We start from the raw sequence: 22,402 nt of genomic DNA, 5'->3' as shown, positions 1-22,402 counted from the left end.
CTGTTAATTTTGCTGAATGGATAAACGAATGAAAGGATAACAGGTAGTCACAGATAGGTGTTCCATCTTGCTAGCTTTTGGTTATGCTGGGTTAGCTTTAGCTCGCTAAGCTTCTCTGACTCTGAAACTCGTGTAGGTGGGGCAAGAGACACAGCCTTGTGGTTGGTCAGGGGAATGATTACAGAGTGCTACCCAAGATTAGAATTGCCCAGTTAATATAGGGGGACAGAAATACGGTGAAAAATATCAGTCATTATTAGACTTTGGGAAGATATTCATGAGACATACTTTGTACATGTATATTATATTTGCAGGGGTTTAAGATGACACTGATAGATTTATTATGTAATCAACTTAGTTGCATTTAACAACTCAGTGCATAATATATACAGAAGATATTGCAAATAAGATGAATGCCACACTGAGAATACTACCTGAGGATTCTATGTGAATATTAGCTTTTAAGTACTATTTACAGAAGTTAGGAAACTCAATAAAGGGCAAAAGGCACATTCACTCTGCCCATGGCACATATTTGCATACTGTTCTCCTAAAGTCCCTTCTTGGACACACAGATGAGTGGCACAATACAATATACATAAGTTATGTCATTGAAAGAGTGAGAAATTAAAGTGCATCATCAGTGAAAATCGTGCATAGAGGCTATTCTATCTCACATACACGCACTGATGATCCAAGACCAACTCCAAGCCCAGCGTAGAGTGGCTCAGTGAATGCGGTGTAAAATGTGTGTAAGTGAGTCCATGTGTGTGTGTCAGGTGAGATGCTGTAGAAGGACAGAGTGCCGGCCAGCCAGTCCACATACACTCCTACTCTGTCACAGTGGTCTGAGTGAGGAAACGACACAATTTCATTTCCATTGTGATAAACAGAGTAACTGTTACCATAGTGCTTCAACCTCCAGGACTGTTTATTACAACCAAACTGACTGTCATCACCATCTTCTTTCCTGCTGATTCCTCTGTATGTCACAGCTATATCAACTCCCTTCCTCCCGCTCCACTCAGCCTCCCAGTAACAGCGTCCAGTCAGACTCTCCACACTCAGAACCTGTCCCCACCGCTCAAATCTGTCTGGATGATCTGGATATGTCTGTTTTTCTCTCACACGTTCCACTTTTCTGTTCCCTTCAGACAGGCGGAGAAGTGGGTGTGCTGTGTTTGGGTCCAGAGTGAGATCACAGGCATCTGCACACACACACACACACACACACAGATTAGAAGAAACCATGTGTGTGTGTGCGAGAGAGGATGTGTACAGTTGTTCTCAAGTTATTCTACCCCCTCAAAGTGCAAGGCAGTTTGGTAATATAAATAGAATTTCATAAAAATATATCAACCTTTGTCAACCTTTAGTAAACAGTCACAGAAGGTTTATTACCACATTTTTCAGTTTTTCAATTTTGAGAAAATAAAATTGAGTTTACTGCTAACAGTTTAACCAAAAAGTCATTCTCTTCACAGCAGCTCAGATGCAAAATTATTATTTTATTTTATTATTAAAATAATTATTATATTATTTTTATTATTATTTTTCTATGGCACATCTTTTACACTTTATAACCTCCAATAAACATTTCTATTAGGTGCTCACAAGCTTCTGACTCTACTGGAATCTTTGTCTGTTTCTCATGTGCAAAAGCTTCCAGCTTATTAGATCAATCCATGGGTTGATACAGTTCTAATTTAGTTTCAGTCCTCCATAAAACTGTCTCCCAGAACTCCTTGGTTGTGTATTTTACTTCTTATCATGTTCACCAATACTTTCGTCCTACCATTAACCATCTGGTCATACTGCAAGTCTTTGGCAGTAATGCGAGGGTTTTTCTTAGCTGAACATCTCATTCCTCTTTGTCAAATGGTGTGAGAACATTTTGCATTTGCCATGTTGGCTGCTGAGTTTAAACACATGCATTGGTGGGATTTATATAGCTGAAGCAACATAACTGTCAACCCAAAGGCTTAACTGCGTTGCAACACAATTTTGTAGCAGTGGCTTAAAAACCAGCAATATTAAATAGGGGTTGAATAATTATGGCCATATTAAGAAATATCCCTTTTCTCAGAAATATATCACACATTATCAGTTTGAAGAGGTCACTCAATGTATACACAGGTAATTAAAAAAATTCTCAGTCTTCAGAAAAGCTTGAATTTATAAATCCTTATAGTCTCAGTAGGGATTGAATAATTTTGAATGTGACCGTATATGCGAGTAGATGTACATATCTGTGTATATGTGTGTGTGTGTGTGTGTGTGTGTGTGTGTGTGCATTTATCTGTGAGTGTGTGTGGGTGTGTGTGTAGTGAGTGTACACATCTTGCTATCCTTGTAAGGACTACATGTCCTGACAATTATAGGACAACATGACTATTTTGTGGAAGTGAGGACATTTTGGATATTGAGGTTAAGGTTAGGTTTAAGTTTGGATGCTAAGGTTAAGGTTACAGTTAGGTTTAGGTGTAGGTGTAGTATTTCTTGGCTACAGTAATACAAAAAATGTGTGTTTGTATTTTTTTAAATGGTTGTGGGTGTGTTTTTGTGTAAGTGTGTGTGTGTGTGTGTGTGTGTGTGTGTGTTTGTGTAAGTGTGTGTGTGTGTGTGTGTGTGTATGTATTACATTTCTTTAGTCCTGGTTTCATCCTGTTCTTCCCTCCAAATTCCACCCTACAACACATACAGAAAAAAAAACAATAAACATAATGTAAATAAATAAACAAATGTCAGCTCAGCCCAGTTTAATATAAGCATCTAATAAACAACCAAATAAGTATTCAACAGGCAGCTTAGAAGGTGAAATGGGGAAAGAAAAATCAATATTAACAAATACAAAATTATTCAGAGTAATGTTTGCAAAATAATTTATGCTTGAAGTCTGTAGATGACATGGTCTGTCAGTCCTTTAGTGAGTTGGCATGACATAACTTGTAGGCTCTATGGCATATTTTGATTTCAAGAGATCCATGATCAGGATCACAAAGTAAACAATAAGAGCAACCCATATGCTCCATATAAATATTTTGAAAATGTGCTCATTCATAGATATGTTTCAACATCAGCCTGCTCTTATTTATTGAGACTATTTTCCTTTTTGTTTTGATTAACATATTTTAAGTACAATAGTAATTAGTTGTGTTCGCATCAACTTGCAGTTGGGGTAAGTTGTAACATTTGCCCTCTCTTCATCATGGCTACAATTCTGCTCCACCTATTCAGTAAAACTCTGGCTGTGTATGAAGGCTGAAGGCAGCTGTCTCGATGCCTTGCTGCCTATGTGATCTCATAAGTCAGCGACTTAGAAAGCAGTGTTGTCCACTGTGTCAGTGCTGGTGTTTTCTGCTATTTTTTTCCTAACCACATTGGTACTGACACACTTAATTATGGGAAATGTAAGGCAGTAAAGGATACATCTATGCTGCCTTCAAATACAGCCATACGGAGAGACCTCAGCTGGCAGTGTTTTAAACACTTCTTAGATTCAGACATGACTTCCTGCCTCAGAATGCAGAGGTCTGCACAAGGCTCACCCAGGAGTCCTGTGCATTCTGCTAAATATTTTGCATGCTGGATTTATTTTGAAGCACCCGGTTGCAGGTTCATGCGGAATGACAATGCAGCTCTATGATAGCTGAAAAATGGCCACCATTCTTGTTAAAAACACTCTTGTCTCCTCCTCAGTTCAGTTCTACTGCTCCACCATGCTCGTATTGTTTGTTTGGTGTTTTTTTCCTAGGTTTTTCCAATGTTGATTTTTTTCATGTATCAACAAATGTTCATCCACTAAGGTTAAATATAAAAAGTTTTGGTGACATTCATAAATTATTTTTGATCATAAGCTTGATAACCATTTTTGTAAACTTCTTTTGGATGGCAGTATTCTCTTTTGTCAAATTTTCCTCCTCATTCAAAGATACAAAATATTTGTTAGGTATTTTGGCTTTTTTCTGGCTTCTCCATCCATTTTTTCACAATAAAAAATGGGTGGAAAATCTAAGAACTCACTGTAGTTTCTTCAGCGTATGTGTGTATACAAGTCAGTAACTCACTGTAACTTCTCCAGTTTACAGTCTGGATCCTCCAGTAGATCAGAGAGCAGCTTCACTCCGGATTGTCCTGGGTAATTATATGTCATATCCAGTTCTCTCAAGTGAAAGGGGTTTGATTTCAGAGCTGAAGCCAGAGAAGAACAACCTTCATCTGTTATCATACACCCAGATAATCTGCAGAAAAGATGGAAAAGGAGGGACCAATGGCAATTAAATAGAGCACAAACCAGCTGCAAAACAAAAACATCAAACACCAAATTCTATGAGCTATTTATCAACTCTGGATTTGGTGCAATTTGGGAAACATGATATAGGTATGTGTATCATGATATAATGTTTTTGCCATACTGCCTACTCCCCCTTGCAAGTTATAGTTTTACAAAAATCTGGATCATCTGAGGGTTCCAGAGGACTGGTTTGAGAACCACTCTTTTGACCCATATAAGAACAATTTAAAGCATATTGTAATGGACAAGGACCAGACCCAATTAAAGGCTTCTCCTTAAACAGAAATGTGACCAATCACATCTGCATTTCCTGGTCTAAAAAAATAAAAAGCAGCACATACAAATAAAAATACAGCACTTAAAAGCAACTTGTAGCCAAAATAATTAATTGGTCAACACTATAAGACACTATAAAAGTCTTTTTTTTAATACAACCACATTCACATCACTATAGATTGTCAAGTACATCCTACCTAGTTAAAAAAAAAACCTCAGTAGTTCTTGCACTTCCTGAGAAAACTGAATGAAGTTTGTTACCTTAGGTCAACTTTCTATTAAAACATCTCTGTATATCATTGAACATCAGTGCTTAATATATATCATCATTCACAGACCTAATTAACAGAAACTCACCGGAGTATCTCAAGTTTACAATGTAAACTCTTCAGTCCAGCAGAGAGCAACTCCACTCCTGAATCTTGCAAGTCATTGTTACTGAGGTCCAACTCTTTCAGCAAGGAGTTTCCTAATTGTAGAGAAGTGCAGAGAGTTTCACAGGAGTCCTTAGTGAGATTACAGCCAGCTAGTCTGAAACACATTAATGAACACAGTATGTAAAATACAATTAAACAGCATGTATGTAACAAAGTATCAAAATAATAAGTTGATTTTTACTGGTCAAATTGTGTCCAATATTTCTTTCACATATCCCAATCCCTAATGTTTCACTAAAGTCCATAGAGTTTCATTATGTACAACCCTGTTTCCAAAGACAGTTCAAATGCTGTGCAAAATGTAAATAAAAAGAGAATGCAGTAAGAAGCAAATCCCTTAAATTCTCTATTTAATTGAAATTAGTACAAAGACAACATATCATATGTTGACTGAGAAATTGTGTTTTTTTTTGGGGTTTTTTTTAAATATACCCATTTTGGATTGCATGCCAGCAACACACTTCAAAAAATTTGGAACAGGAGCATCTTTACACACAGAATGTCGTTTGGCATTGCCTTGCTGAAATAAGCACAGCCTTCCCAGATAAAGATGTCATTTTGGATGTCAGCATATGTTGCTCCAAAACCTGTATATATCATTCAAGCATGGTGCCTGCATAGATGTGCAAGTCACCCTTGCAAATCGCATCTCTTGTGCACTAATGCAACTCTGTCACAGAAGCTGTTTTTTGAACCTGTGTGTTTTGTACTTGTATATGTATAGCCATTTCAGCATCTCAGCTGGCAGGACAGGAAAAAAAGAGGGAAATTTTGTAAAATTACTGGGAGTTAATGAATGCAATCTTATGCATCATGCTTTGTCAAGACAGTTGTCACTGCTTTCATCTATTGACAGGACATTACAGAACGTGAAACCCTACTTCATCTATAGATTTTAGTTCAAATTGGTCATAAGTCTGTTACATAGATTATGGATTTTCTTTTGTGTGATGAACACACCCTCTCCTGTACCTGGTATGAGGTCCTCCTTTTCGCACATTGTACCTGACACCTCTCTGACCTCTCCTAATGAGATCCTCTTTGTATATAGTGATTCAATTTTTCATGCCACAGATGCACCAATTAACAGTAGGCTTGTGTTGTTCCTTTGTTCTTATCCATGGTTTACCACTGAAAATCACTTCAGTCACCTATAACACAGTCTGTTTACCAGGTTGCTGTCTGGTAGGTGGTGCCAAAGCTTCCAGGCAAAGATTAACAGGCTAGTTATTAGTCCATTTATTAAGCAGTAGGTTCATTCTTAGAACACCTCTGTCAGTGTGTCATTTATTGTTATAACATTGTTATGCATAATGTTCATACTGAAATTACACACTTATTATCCAAATGTTTAGTACTTTCATTAGCACCTATAGTTCTCTATTTGCATTATTCTTATGTTTATATTGTGTAGTACAGTTGTAGAAAATAATTATCTGAGTCTCAATGCAAGCATTTCAATCTACAAGCCTTTGGCATAGCTTACATTTGATAAATTAAAACTAATTTTGCTTAGCTTTTAACAGTATTTCTCCTTAAATACTACTTACGCATATAATTACTGCTGGAAGTCACTGACAGCCATTGACTCCATTGATTCCCTTCATGTCTCTGCCAGAAAGATGGCAGAATGTGTCTAATCAGAATCATCTACTGTGTCTGTTACTATAGGAGTTGTGCAGGGCTCTGATCTCTGTGATGCATATGCAACTGCCTTCTAACACTTGCATACCTTCCTGTTAAATGTTTTTAAATTCTATGATTTTAGCCTGTCCTTGAGCATATTGTTAGAGCACTATCAAAGTTCGTAATAAAATGTTGCACTGTTCAGCATTCTATGAATGCTTAGCCAATTTGCATTAGAAACAACAACAAAATCTCTTTCCAGTGTCACAAGGTTAAAAGCAATACATTTAACCTTCAGGCCATAATGATAAAATTATCCTATTGGCTCATAATGCTCATCATAAGAACCCTAAATAAGCTGGTATTTAACTAATCAGCATAGCTGTCAAGTATCATAATTTAGTGAAAAACTGCTGGTTTACAAGGACACTCGCATCCTTTGCCTTTCCTGCAGTCTCACAAGAATGAATCTAAAAGTCATGGGTATAAACATTACTATTTAAAAGTTAAATTCATTCAGTGGCATTCACAGTTTTGTAAATTTCAAAATTAGCCATTAGCAATTTTAGCAATAATCAGTTTAGTTTCAACATTTTCATCTAGATTTTATTTATCTGTATATTATTTAATTGTTTTTTTTTTAATTGGGAGCAACAGTTCCTTGGTAACATCTTACCAGAGAACCCCGATATATTAGCATATGTGTTATATTAATGTAGATATAAAAATACAGAGCTTTTTTGTAGGCAGTCAGTTATAATACTCTTCTAGATTTAAATTTCTAATGAGAATCACAGTAACACCTTCTTCATTAGTAATGAGTTAACATTTGTTTCACTTTATAATACTGTTGTAGATCATTATTAACTACTAATGATGAACACAGTAACACCCTGTTCATAGAAAGGTGGAAGTTAGAAAGTTGAAGTGACTGTTTTACCATACTTTTTTCTTTGAAGTAAAGAGCAAAGGTCGAACTGAATAGGTAGTCATAAATACACACACACACACACACACACACAAACAATTATCTAAGCTGCTTATCCTTCTGGGTCACAGGGGTGCTGGAGCCTACATCAGTGGTCATTGGGTCGAAGGAAGGAGACACCCTGGACAGGTGGCCAGTCCATCACAGACAGATATTCAGAAATAATGTTATATTAATGAATATAATGAACACTCACTGAGCTTTTCTGCAGGCAGTCACAGCTGGGATCAGTCTCCTGTAACCCTCCTCTGATGTGTTGTACTTCTTCACGTCCAACTCATCCAGCACTTTCTCTGAGGTCAGAAGCATGCAGGCTAGTGCTGAACACTGTCCAGGAGAGAGCTTTTCTTCTGAGTGTCTCTCTGATTTTAGATACTCCTGAAGCTCTCTGGAGAGAGACCGGTCTTTCATTTCAGACAGACAGAGAAACAGATTGATGGATCTCTCAGTAGAGATGTGATAATGTTTATCATCCTCTTTAATTAAGCTCTTGATGTACTGTATGGTTTTCTCTGAATTGATGTGTGTGAGCCTCAAAAGGCCCTGTAAGAGTTTCTGATTGGACTCCTGTGAGAGGCCCAGCAGGAAACGGAGGAAAAGATCCAAGTGTCCATTCTGACTCTCCACAGCTTTATCTACAGCTCTCTCCAGTAGTTCATCCAGTGGAACTTGTTTCTGAGACCTCTGTTTAAACTGTGGTTTAAAACAATCCAGCGCCTTCTTGTTGTTGCTATCATAGCAGTGAAACACATAAACCGCTGCCAGGAACTCTTGAAAGCTCAGATGAACAAAGCAGTAGACCTTCCTCTGATAAATCACAGATTCCTCCCTAAAGATTTCAGTGAAAATCCCAGAATACACTGAGGCCTCAGTGACATCAATGCTGCTCTCTCTCAGGTCCTCTTCATAGAACATCACATTGCCCTTCATCAGCTGTTTGAAAGCCAATTCAGCCAGTTTCAGAAGCACAGTTCTATTGGACTCCAGCAGTTTCTCTGGGTCCCTCTCATCTTTGTCCTCATACTTCTCATTCTTCATGTTTGTCTGAGTGATCAGGAAGTGTGAGTACATCTCAGTCAGAGTTGTAGGGATTTCTGTGCTACTTTGTGTCATGATTCTCTGAAGAACAGTGGCTGAGATCCAGCAGAAGACTGGAATGTGGCACATGATGTGGAGGCTCCTCACTGTCTTAATGTGGGAGATGATTCTCTTGGCTTGCTCTTCATCACTGATCCTCTTCCTGAAGTACTCCTCCTTCTGTGGGTCACTGAATCCCTGAATTTCTGTCACACGGTTAATGTACTGAGGAGGGATCTGATTGGCTGCTGCTGGTCGGGAGGTTATCCAGATTAGAGCAGAGGGAAGAAGCTCTCCTTTGATGAGGTTTGTCATCAACACACCCACTGATGATGTCATGGTGATGTCAGATACTTTCTTACTTTTTGAAAAGTTCAGTGGAATTCTGTTTTCATCCAGACCATCAAATATAAACACAACTTTGAGCTCGTCATACATCGTTGGATTGAGGTCTTTAAGCTCAGGATGGAAGTCACACAGAAGTCCACGAAGACTGTATTTGTTACCTTTAATCAAGTTCAGCTCCCGGAACGGAAGCACAAACATGAAATCTACATCCTGATTGGCTTTTCCTTCAGCCCAGTCCAGAATGAACTTCTGCACAGAGACGGTTTTTCCAATGCCAGCAATGCCTTTAGTCAGGACAGTTCTGAGCTTTGAGACTTTTGTTTTTTTGTCCTCTTTTCCTTTTTTCTGTCTGTGACTTTTAAATTTGAAAACAGCTTTAATGTTCTCTTTATACTGCTTCATTGTACTCTTCTTTGGTTCTTTAATTTTCACTTCTTGCTTTTCTTTTTCAGGACCGTGTAGAGGTTTAAAGATGTCTATACAGTTGATTGGAGTGTCTTGGAAGTGTTTCCTGGTTGTTTTCTCCATCTGTAGCACCTCATGTTCTTTATTCACTCCTTCACTCTCTCCCTCTATGATATAGAGCTGTGTGTAAATCCTATTTAGGAGGGTTTTATTCCCACCTGTTCGGATTCCCTCAAATAAGTTTTCATACTTGTTCCTCATGCTGGTTTTGTGTCTCTTTATGATACTATCTGGGAGTTCATCTGCTGTTTGGTCAAAATTCTGCTGAAGGTGTGAAGTTCTTACGTGTATGCATAGTGCTTCATCTGGGGGTTGCTGCCTGGTGGGGGTCAAACGGCAAGACAAATATTAGTAACACAAAAGACTAGAGGTGAGCAATGTGGCAAAAATGTAATATCAGTAGTAGTACTTCAAAAAGTTTTCATGACACACAATATGTCACAATATTATTTTTTCTGACATCTGATGAGTTGGTACAGACAAAGTAAAGGCACAATTAAAATACTGTCAAAACCTATAAATACAATGATTTGTATTAAACAATATACATTCTCCGCTTAATCCGTAATACAGACATGGACAAATTTGTTTGTACCCTGCCATGAAAAAGAACCCACAGTTTTCTCTGAAATAACTTGAAACTGACAAATGTAACTGGCATTATTCATTCCATATTGAATATTTATTTGAATAATAAAATAAATGAAAATGGCATGGACAAAAATTATGGGACCCTTAACTTAATATTTTGTTACACATCTTTTAGAGGCAATCACTACAAATAAGTGATTTCTGTAGCTCTCAGTGAGACTTCTCCACCTGTCAACAGGTACTTTGTCCACTCTTCCTGAGCAAACTGCTCCATTCGTCTCAGATTTGAAGGTTGCCTTCTGCAGGTTGCATGTTTCAGTGTTTTATATAGTTGTTTGATAGGATTCAAATCAGCGCTCATAGATGACCACTTAAGAACAGTCCAATGTTTTGTACTTAACCATTCTTGGGTGCTTTCAGCTGTATGTTCTGGGTCATTTTCCTGTTGCAGGACCCATGACCTGCGACTGAGATAAAGCTTTCTGACACTGGGCTGTATGTTTTGCTCTGAAAGGCCTTGATAGTCTTGAGGCTTCATTGTGCCCTGCACAGATTCAAGGCACTCTGTGCCACACACAGCAAAGCAGCCCCAAAACATAACCAAGCCTCCTCCATGTTTCAAAGTGGTTGTGTTCTTTTCTTTGAAAGCTTTGTTTTTTTTTCATTCATAAACAGAGAGCTGATGTGACTTGCCAAAAGCTCCAGTTTTGACTCATCTGTCCAAAGGGCATTCTTCTAGAAGAGATGTGGATTGTCAAAATGCATTTTAGCAAAATGCAGTCTGGCTTTTTTTGTTTTTCTTTCAACAGTAGAGTCCTTCCATGGAGTTCACCGTTGGTGAAAAAGCAACGGATGTTGAGATCAGACCCTGATAAATTTTGATTTTGGAGTTCAGCTTGCATCTCTTTTAAGTTTTCCTTGGCTCTTTGTCTACCATTAACACTATCCTTCTGTTCAGTCTGGGGTCAATTTTCCTTTTGCAGCTGTATCCAGGGAGGTTGGCTACAGTCCCATGGACCTTAAACTTTTAAAATATTTTAAAATATTTGTAATGGTACTCACAGAAACATCAAGCTGTTTGGAGATGGCCCTATACCCTTTAGCTTTAACATGCTTGTCTATAATTTTCTTTCTGTTCTCCTCAGACAACTCTCTCCTTTGCTTTCACTGGTTATTGTTCAATGTGGTGCACATGATGATACCAAACAGACTACCTTTCTCTATTTAAATAGGCTGAATAACTGATAGGATTGAAGACATGTGTGATCCTATTAAAAAAAACAGTTAATTAAAAATGTCACTATATTAATCCACTTATTTATAATTTTTTTAGGGGTACCAACAAATCTGTCCAGGCCATTTTAGAATATCTTTGTAGACTAAACAATAACTTACTTGTTTTCACACTTTCTTTGCTTTACTTTATGACATACCAAAGGCATGCAGGTATACATGAGACTTATTGGCCATTTAATCAGAAACATCTAATAGTCCCCTACACAATTATCGGCACCCCTGGTAAAGATGAGTAAAAAGGGTAATAAGAAATTCACCTTTTGGTGAAATAACTTAATCTCACATTGAAAAAATGAGAAAAAAATAAAAATGAGAGAATTTCATTCTGAGATTAAAAAAATCTCATCAACAAATATCTATTTTTAACAAAACCACATGTGCCACAATTATTGGCACCCCTGCATTTAATATTTTGTACAGCCTCCCTTTGCCAATGAAACGGCACTTAGTCTTCTCCTATAACACCTTATAAAATTGGAGAATACATAGTAGGGAATTTGAGACCATTCCTCTTTACAGAATCTCTCTAGATCATGTAGGGTCCTCTCTTGTGTACTGTCCTCTATAGTTCATCCCACAGGTTCTCTGTGGGGATTAGATCAAGGGACTGAGGTGACCATAGTAGAAGCTTGTTTTGTTGTTCCACAAATCATTTTTGTGTTGGTCTGGACACATGCTTTGGATTATTGTCCTTCAGAAAAATCCAATGATGACCCATTTTTAGGTTCGAGGGAGATAGTGTGATGAAAGATTTTTCAAAGTTTGTTAAAGTAGTAGATGATTTTAATCATAATTACTCATTGTCCTATATCTCATCTATCCATTTATGGGCAGCTCTCAGTATGTGTGTGTGTGTCTGTGAATGACCTTGAGTATAGGGCAAGGATGTGTATATGGTGATATATACAGGTTTAGCAAAAACATATGCTGCCATCCAGATGACGTCTTTTTCAGGGAAGGCCTTGCTCATTTTTCAGCAAGACAATGTCAAACCACATTCTACATTTATTACAGCAGCATGGTTCTGTTGTAAAAGAGTCCGGGTGCTAAACTGACCTGCTTGCAGTCCAGACCTGTCACCACTGATAACATTTGGTGAATTATGAAATGAAAAATCTGACAAAGGAGACCCTAAACTGATGAGCAGCTGAAATCCTGTATCAAACAAGAATGGAAAACATTTCACTTTCTAAACTACAGCAGTGTCTCCTCAGTTCCCAAACACTTACAGAGTGTTAAAAGAAGAGGTGATGAAACACAGTGGTAAATATGCCCCCGTCCCAACTTTTTTGAAACAAATTACTGGCATCAAATTCTTAATAAGCAGATATTTTTCAACATATGATTTGTTGTCTTTGTACTATTTAAAATTAAATATAGGGTTTAATTGATTTGCATATCATCACATTCTGTTTTTAATTACATTTTGCACAACATCCCAACTTTTCTTCGAAATGGGGATGCACATTTCTAAAAAAATATTTGCAAAATGTTCTCTAGAATAGTATGAACAGTACAGCATTTAGCCACGCATGAATTCTCAAGATATAAGTTAACTAATATAAAACTATAAATTCATAATCAAATCACATTTGCACTTCTTGAAAATAAATGAATGGAAAGTGCATTTTTGTATATGTGGAAAGAAACATGCACTTTCTATACATTTATGTATGTGATATTCATTGTATTTTTTTTTTTTCTTTTTTAAAAATAAATGTGTGATGGTAAAATATCAGTACTGCATACATTTAATAAAACCACATATACACAATAACTGAGGTAGCTTTGAAAGGTTCATTTTTCCCCCAGGAAGAAGCTGATTAAAACATTCTTTGGTTTCATTTCTTTGGGCAGCCAACCAGAATTTTAGTTGGCATGGGATTTCAATGTGCATAAACATGTCAATTCTGCTGAAAGTGGACGATGTATGCATCCATTCACTTAATGCTGGGTAATTTAGAGTGTTCACATGCTTTTGTGTCTTTCAAGTCACTAGATGTATAGGCAACAGATTTGAGTCATGCTGGCCTCGAAATCCAGCTCTTATAGAAGAGAACTCAGTGATGAATTGATTTTTCTTGATTTTGTGTTTCTCCAGTTAATTATGACTTTATGCAAAAAAATGAAGAGGTTATTACTGTGAGAAGTTCATAATAATGAATATCCTTACACTGAAATACACCATTTATATGTGAAAGATTTCACGTTTTAAATTAGTTTTTAATTTTATATGTGAAGAAATGATAAATAGTCAGAGGTTAGCTAATAAACATTGTTTTAGGCTATGTGAATATTTGTATTACTCATGTTAAAAATGTTCCAAGATTATTATTAATTTTATTATTAGATCGTTCTTAGATGAGATTACCACAAAGGCAGAGACATGACATGCTGGACTGTCCATCTCTGAGGTACTGCTGAGGTTAAGAGTCATGGAACAAGATGTGTTTGTTATATGGGCTAAAATCATATTACTTCATTACTCATCAGTGTTACACTGAAAGACAATAACTCACTCTGGGTCAGAGGGTTCAGCTCCACTGCTGAAATGAGAAGGGGCCCCCTGGGATCGGAACTTCTTCAAAGACAGACGGCTGGGTTCTGTCCCCCCACTGCTGAAATGAGGAGGTTCCATGATGGACTCGTCACTCTTCATTGACACACGGCTGGGCTCTGTTCCCCCACTGCTGAAATGAAGAGGTTCCATGATGGACTCGTCACTCTTCATTGACACACGGCTGGGCTCTGTTCCCCCACTGCTGAAATGAAGAGGTTCCATGATGGACTCGTCACTCTTCATTGACACACGGCTGGGTTCTGTGCCCCCACTGCTGAAATGAAGAGGTTCTATAATGGATACGTCACAGCTGGGTTCTCTTTGTTCACTGCTGAATGCAGAAGGGTGCCCAATGGACTGGTCACTCTTCAAGGAGATATAGGAGAGTTCTCCTTTTCTGCTCCTGAATGCAGGAGAATGTCTGACAGACTGCTCTCTCTTCTTACAGCTATTACTGGGCTCTCCACTTCTACTTCTGAATGCAGTAGGGTACCTGATGGACTGGTCGCTCTTCATAGAGCTACAACTGAGTTCTCCACTTCTACTGCTAAATGCAGGATGGGGGCAGATGGACTGGTAACTGTTCATAGAGCTATAGCTGGGCTCTTCACTTCTACTGCTGAATGCAGTAGGGTGGTCTAAGGACCGGTGAATCTTCATAGAGCTATAGCTGCGTTCTCCTCTTCTACTGCTTAATGCAGGAGGGCGCTCTATGGACCAGTCAATCTTCATAGAGGTATAACAGGGCTCTCCACTTCTACTGCTGAATGTAGTAGGGTGCCTGATGGACTCGTCACTCTTCATAGAGCTATAGCTGCGTTCTCCTCTTCTACTGCTGAATGCAGGAGGGAGCTCTATGGACCGGTCAATCTTCATAGAGGTATAACAGGGCTCTCCACTTCTACTGCTGAATGTAGTAGGGTGCCTGATGGACTGGTCACTCTTTATAGAGCTACAACTGAGTTCTCCACTTCTACTGCTAAATGCAGGATGGGGGCAGATGGACTGGTAACTGTTCATAGAGCTATAGCTGCGTTCTCCTCTTCTACTGCTGAATGCAGGAGGGAGCTCTATGGACCAGTCATTCTTTATAGAGCTATAACAGGGCTCTCCACTTCTACTGCTGAATGTAGTAGGGTGCCTGATGGACTGGTCACTCTTCATAGAGCTACAACTGAGTTCTCCACTTCTACTGCTAAATGCAGGATGGGGCCAGATGGACTGGTAACTGTTCATAGAGCTATAGCTGTGTTCTCCTCTTCTACTGCTGAATGCAGAAGAGTGAGCAGTGGCCCGGTAACTTCTCATGGAGCAATAGCTGCGTTCTTCTCTTCTATTGCTGAATGCAGGAGGGTGCCTGATGGACCAGTTACTCTTCATAGAGCTATTACTGGACTCTCCACTTCTACTGACGAATGTAGGATGCTGCCTGACGGGCCAGCCACTCTCCATAGAGCTATAGAGGGGTTTTCCTTTTCTACTGCTGAATACAAGAGGGTGTCCGGTGGACCAGTCACTTTTCACAGACACAATGCTGGACACTGGGGATCCTGCACGCTTTAGTCTGAGTAAATAAAAATATGCACATGAGTGTGTTGGTAGTGTAAAATGTTTAAAATTAAATAATAAGCAGACACACAATCTCAGCTACAACCCCAGGCTGGACTTCCATGTTGGGACTCCCCAGTCAAAAATGGCACACTACTGAGAAAGATGTTTTTTGTTTGTTTGTTTGTTTTTGTTTGTTTTTGTTGTTGTTGTTGTTGTTTTTTACAATAAGATACACAGGTGTCCCAAGAATAAGAAAAAACTATATTGTTTTTCATTAAATTAACATACATTTATCATAAAATAACCAACATTAATGTGGTGATTACCTGTTTATCCAATAGTATTCAGAATTAAGTTAGAAATTCAAATATTTTCAGAAAAGTTTCACTGTAAGCTGCAGCAAATATAGTAAAAAAGGTTACCTTAATGTCTGTGTATGAATAACTGTTTGAATGGTAAATATGTAGCATTACAAGGAATAAATACTTGGTTTAATGTGTTACGGCAACCAATGAGAAATACAAGGTATGTTTTAGCTTTTAACCCTGAAAAGTTACATTGTAATGGCAAGTACTACCAAACTGCTTCATGCCTACACATGCCTATGTGATGCTTATCCAATATAGAAGAATAGGTTACAGGTAAAGGTGACAAAAGTGTAGAAACCTCACTGTGCCTAAAAGTGAGTACTCATTATGTACTGCTTTTACAGTACAGTAATTAATTTCATAGTAATTGGTATGTTTACTGGTAAGTTATTTGTAATAGTATGGAAAAAATATTTAAAATAAAGTGTAACTTTGTACAAAGTATTTACACAGTAACTATTTGTTTTCTTGTGTTTGTGATATGTAGAGCAAGCACACCTATGTGGGCTAAAAATTGGCCTACCATGGGCTGCTTTAAAGGGGGCCCCCAGTCTGTTGTGAATCCAGGGCCACATGTAAGGCCCCTATGGTGGCAGCTGCCAGCATCCCTAATCTGGGGCCCTGCACATGCCCCTGTTTTCACAACAGATTGGTGCCCCTTTAAGGGCAGCCCATGGTAGGCCTTTTTAAGCCCTCATATGTGCCTCCAGTTTCATGACTGACTGGAGCTTCACTTTGGGAAACCCATACTAAGTCCTCATATAAGGGAAACCCACACTAAGCCATTATAGGAGAGAAACCCACATTAAGCATCATGTTAGGGCCCCACGTTGGAAGCCCATGATAAACCCTCAGAACAGGGCTTATGGTGGGCCACTAACATAGGGGCTCTAACAGTCGTGGCCCACATCTACCCAGGTTTCATGACTGACTAGGGCCCCAAATTTGTTTTGCTTGGGACTAGGGCACCCTGTGGTGGGCCAAATTTTTAGTCCACATTTTTATTGTGCCAATTTCACATTATATGCTGGCAACTAACACTTAGTGCCCCTTCAATGAGCTAAGTGTGTGTTTGGCTACAGTGGAGCCTTTAATGAGGAGCCGTTATGATGTTAAGATGTAATATCTGTTGTGGACAGTGAATGCTAAATTTCACTTAAGTATGAAAATGACTACAGAAAAATTTTGTTTATTGAAAATCTTCATTCAGAAAGCATTATTACCATAATTAGCATAATTACCAACTTGAAAATTCAACAGTTACTTGTAAACCATAATCAGCATCCAAAGCTTGAAGTTTCCGCAGATATGGCTCACCAAGGTTTCATTTGCGTATGAGGTACACAACTCATGCTGCAGATAAAGAATGTCCAATGTCTGCAAACTTTCAACCTCAGAAACCTTTTAACCACACAAAACTCAACGAAATACACATGCTCACAAACATAATGGAGGACAGGGGCTCCTAATGTACCAAAAATAATAATAATAATAAAATAATTCAAAAATCTTAAAAATAAATGCAAACAAAAGTAAAAAAATAAATGTACACAAACAAACAAATAATTAAAATTTGACATTAATGCATTATCACCTGTCCGTCAAGCACTTTCAGCTGCCACTGGAATGAAAAGTGCTCTATGAATAAAGATGTTCGTATTAAAGATATTATTGAGTGCGGGGTATACAAAAATACAGGTAAAGACAATTATTTTTAGCTCATCCATAAAATATTATTATTGTTATTATTGTTATTATTATTATTATTATTATTATTATTATGCAGCCTACCTACATCTTTTTTGTCAGGCTGTGAAAAGGGCAACTCGACTGTAAATATCAACTGTCTCAGTATCAAAACATCTCAATAATCCTAAAGATATGTGAGTTGATTATCATTAACCAAAGTTTGAACTGATTAATATAATGAAAAATATTTAAATGGAGCCAAAAGCTATATGACCCACAATATTTGTCCTTTCTTTTCTGACAGGGGTCATACATAGAGAAAACCACTATACTACTGTAAATGCTGACATGTTTGCTTCAATGTTTTGCATCTTGTGCATTAACTTATGCAGCTGGACTCCATTTGTTCCTCCACTGTGCTGTTTGCTCTGCACTTTTGGATTCTTTGGAGTTTTGTAAATTTTCTGTATGCAGGAAGTCTATCTTACTGGGTGTGACTGGAGCAGAAGGTGTGTATGTGCGTGTTTGGTAATCAGGGATATAGAGAGGTTTCTGTTTTTTTTTCTCTTGTGTAGGTAAGTTAGCCACTGTTACTCTTCCAGGTAGTTTGAAATTTTACTTGTCATTCTGTGGGTCAAACCTGAACTCTGTTTAGTATTAGTTAGTTGTGTACTGTAGTTCACTGCTTTAGTTCCATTTATTTCCATCTTAGCTTTAATCCAGTTTTGCTTTGTTCATTCATATTTCACACTACAACTTGGACACCAAGTACCACTGCTGTGCTTTAACCTAGATCAAATCTATGACATTGTGTAAGATTATATGAACATTATATATGATTATGCTCTAAATAAAAAAAGAAAACAAAAATTGGTTGTGTAATTACTATGTATTTTTACTATGTAAGTTTAAAGTTTATTTTGCAGTCCAGTTTCCATCATATTACAGAGAACTTGCCAGTATGTACCTAGTACTATGTCTGGTTCCTTTCTGCATTTGATGATAAGACAATATGTAGTTACTGTGTAATTACTATGTACAAAGTTACACTCTTTTACGGTTATTTTACCACAAATTACCACAGAGAACTTACCAGAAAACATACCACGTAATATGGACTGAATTGCTGTACTGCAATGAAGGTACTTACTCTGTCTTACTGTGTACTTCTCAGTCACATATGCATGTACATATAGAAATGCTAAATCACTAAAAGCTCAAATATATCTGGTATTGTAGTTACAGATTGAACTTGCAAATTGTGCACCAATTACTTGCAAGTATTACATACTTACCATCAAAGTACTGTTATACATACCTGATACCTTTCATTTAGTTACTAAGTATGTGCAAAGTATGTAGCCAAAAATTACTTGTAAGTACTTCATATGTACCATTTAAATTCTGACTGCAGCTATGCATACCTAGGCTTTATGCAATGTATGTGCAAAGTATGTACCAGACAAGTACAGGTTAGGACCACATACTTACGAAATACTTGTTACATATTGTACCATAAAATAAATTGCTACCAGAATTTCTTTAGTCATTGCAACTTTACTAGCCAATGCATACACCTCTTGCAAAGCATTAGCTTTATCATTTAGCATAAGCTTAGCAGACAGCACACTGTTAGCATTGACTGCGTCTCCAATGTTGTAGTCTAGCCTAGCTCTCTTTGTGTTTATTCTCAGAGCTAACAAGCATGTTTATGTGATTGAGTGGCACTGAACACTTGGCAGTGAAAAGTTGCTCCAAGCATACAGTTAAAAAGGAAGTATTATTTTATGTCAAAACAAGGAATACTTAAACAAGAAATGAAATAATTGGCATATAATTAACAATTTAATAACACAAGTTAAGCATTAGGACAGAACAGGATAGGCATTATGATCACATTTTCATGATACACTTGAGACTAAATTCACTTTTAGAACCTATAAACAATTTCTCAAGATGTCCGATCACAAATTGAATGAACTAGTAAATCTGCATTCCCTACACTTGGAATTCATCTCCTCCCAAAGTCTGTCATCAACACAAAGTACACACATTAAAACTGTAGCTTCCTTATGACTCATAACACCTCATTTATAGACTCTAGCTTTTAATTAGTAATTAATAATTTGTTCTTTTATTTATGTTTTAATTACTTTTGTTTCAGCTTTGTTTCCTTATTTTATTGAATTATTAAATAATGCACCCTTATGTCTTATGAGTATTCTTTTTAATGATCTTATTCCATTCTATTTTATAAAGAGCTGCTTCTTTGTGTGAAAAGTGCTATACAAATAATATATGTTATATCATAATATTATTATTACTCCACTGCATGGTTCTGCATGGAGGATCTTAGCTATGGCCACAGACTGGACTAATCATAGGATTGGAAAGGACCCCACCCACTTATATAAATAAATATTACTGAGAAATCTTTTTGATTATTACAGTGTTCTCATTAATGAAATACAGTTCATGAAATCAAAAGGTACACTTTCTTTAAGCCTAAGAATAAATGGTACTGTTATACTGTAACTATATGCATGAACAAATTAGCATTAATCAGGTATGGAAAAGCATTATTTTGGAAGCATAAGTGAAAATTTGTACTCTTAATTACATTTCCAAAAAAAAGAACATATTTTTACGTCCTTATATTTTCAATAAGACTTACAAAGCACTCACTGCACTGGAGATTTTTCTCTTTTTTAATTTTATCTTACCAGTCAATAGAGTTCATACACAAGTCAATATAGGTTCTTTTTAGCCAAATTCGTATGTAACTGCCCAAAAGTATCCCTGCCTAATTTTTATTTATGTGAGGACCAGTACTGAATATTAGCATTAGCTGCTGTACCACTACCAAAAATGTAAGATGTTTTAAATGTCCCTGTTAAAACATTTAGTATGTTTTAATGACATTTTTTGACACTTAGGTATATTTTTGGATTTATAATTTTACTTCCTCATACATTTACTGAAGTATGGTTTGTCTGTACTCTGACGTCGTGATCACAGAGAGACATGTTCAACAGAGAAAACCAGGACTCTACAGTGTAATCTGTGAGAAACTGAAAGCTCTGTTACCTTTTCTGAGGTTTGTCTAGACGTCTTCAGTGAGAAAGTCCAAGTCTGTCTTAATCCATCTTCATTTCCAGCAGAAGCTACAAGAGAATAAAACAGCAAAACTCACTCTTAATCTCCATTTCAGTGCTGTATCTGGAGCTCCATCTGTATCTGGAGCTGTACTAAACATTACACACCTGAACACGCCCTGCATCGAGACTAAACCACAGCATGACTGAACTTTGATTCAGAGAAACAAAGAAACCGGTTGGATCTCATTACTGAAGTGCTCTGCATGTTTCTGTTTTCTTTCGACTTATACTAAAGTATAAATATGTAAATGAAGACTCTACTCTAAAGTGAAGATTGATCTAGTTAGCATGTACTAAGAAGGTGTTAACATTCAGCATAAGCCTTATCTAAAACAGGCAAACAGCCTCTGATCAGAAAGACGTTTGTTTTATGGCTAGTGTATTGTCTGTCCTCGTCTCAAATGTAATAGCTTAGCTTTACCCCTTGTTCTCTGACCATCATAAACCCCTAGACAGGTCGTAACACTTAAAATGATGGTTCTTTTATTATTACAATGTCAAGCCTGTAACAATAAAAACCCTTTTTGCTATATCGACCCCTTTTCAAAATGGTTCTATATAGAACCATATAAAACACATTCTCCATCAATCTGAAGAACTCTCTCGATACAAAGAACCCTTTCCTGCAAAGGGTTCTTTGGGTGTTCATGGGTCTATACAGCACCATTTTCTTCACTAAAGAACCCTTGGAGAACCATCTTTTCAAAGTGTGTGGACAAACTTATTATAAATTTACTAACTCGTTGCACAGCTATTTTGAGTTTGTTCAACTTTTTGTTCATGGATTACCTTTATTCTAACAACCCTACAAGAAAATCAACTTGTTCTATGCAGACACTCCCTGAGCACATTATTAGGTACAGCTGCCTTGTATCTTTGATCATTTTTCAATTAATCAGACCTATTTAATAAATAGGTCCCCGTTATAGTTCTGCAATTGCAGATTGTACTTAATCTGTTACTTCATTAACTCACTTCCATTAGTGATCAGGACTTGTTTCATTCACTGCACTGCAGTCACACTGACATATAGTGGTACAGGTACTAGTCTATAAGCAATGTTTTTACACACTTCAGTGTCAGTGTTTGACTAAGAATAGTCCACCAGCCACAAGCATCCAGCCAACAGCGTCCTGTAGGCAGCGTCTTGTGACCACTGATGAAGGACTAGAGGATGACCAACACAAACTGTGCAGCAGCAGATGAGCTATCGTCTCTGACTTTACATCTACAAGGTGGACCGAAAAGGTAGGAGTGTCTAATAGAGCGGACAGTGAGTGGACACAGTGTTTAAAAACTCCAGCAGCACTGCTGTGTCTGATCCACTCAGACCAGCACGACACACACTAACACACCACCACCACGTCAGTGTTACTGCAGGGCTGAGAATGATCCACCACCCAAATAGTACCTGCTCTGTGAGGGTCCTGACAATTGAAGAACAGGGTGCAGAGAAACAGATGGACTACAGTTTGTAACTGTACAACAAAGTGCTCCTATATGGTCAGCGGAGCTGATAAGATGGACCATGGGTAGTTACAAGGAGGTGGACTTCATAAAGTGATAATTAAGTGTACATTACAGACCCCTAGACAGATGAAAGACAGATAATTAAATTTGGAAAAAAATATAAATAACAAACTGCAGGTACAAGCAGTTCTGGCAAAGCCTCGTCTGG

General features: G+C 37.5%; 1 protein-coding gene across 1 annotated transcript; it reads right to left on the bottom strand.

Moving 5' to 3' along the window:
- Positions 1 to 463: 463 nt before the first annotated feature.
- On the bottom strand, positions 464 to 9,824 carry LOC118801648 (NLR family CARD domain-containing protein 3-like). Its single transcript, XM_036562013.1, has 5 exons — positions 7,818 to 9,824; positions 4,928 to 5,101; positions 4,068 to 4,241; positions 2,642 to 2,688; positions 464 to 1,208 (listed from the first exon to the last, which is right to left on the bottom strand). The coding sequence occupies exons 1-5, from the start codon at positions 9,710 to 9,712 to the stop codon at positions 664 to 666; spliced, it is 2,835 nt and encodes a 944-aa protein (XP_036417906.1). The 5' UTR covers positions 9,713 to 9,824; the 3' UTR covers positions 464 to 663.
- Between the last annotated feature and the right edge of the window lie 12,578 nt (positions 9,825 to 22,402).

This window comes from Colossoma macropomum, unplaced genomic scaffold (assembly GCF_904425465.1).
Source record: "Colossoma macropomum unplaced genomic scaffold, Colossoma_macropomum, whole genome shotgun sequence".
NCBI lineage: Eukaryota > Metazoa > Chordata > Actinopteri > Characiformes > Serrasalmidae > Colossoma > Colossoma macropomum.
The sequence above is the reverse complement of the archived record's forward strand: the minus strand, read 5'-3'. Positions and strand labels throughout refer to the sequence as shown.

What these genes read in the sequence shown, in the direction of transcription:
- LOC118801648 (XM_036562013.1), bottom strand. Translation starts at nt 9,712, where the DNA reads ATGAGGAACAAGTATGAAAACTTATTTGAGGGAATCCGAACAGGTGGG. An exon ending in TGTAAACTTGAGATACTCCG is followed by an intron (nt 4,242 to 4,927) that starts GTGAGTTTCTGT and finishes TCTTTTCTGCAG; the next exon opens with ATTATCTGGGTGTATGATAA. An exon ending in TGTAAACTGGAGAAGTTACA is followed by an intron (nt 2,689 to 4,067) that starts GTGAGTTACTGA and finishes TATGTGTTGTAG; the next exon opens with GGTGGAATTTGGAGGGAAGA.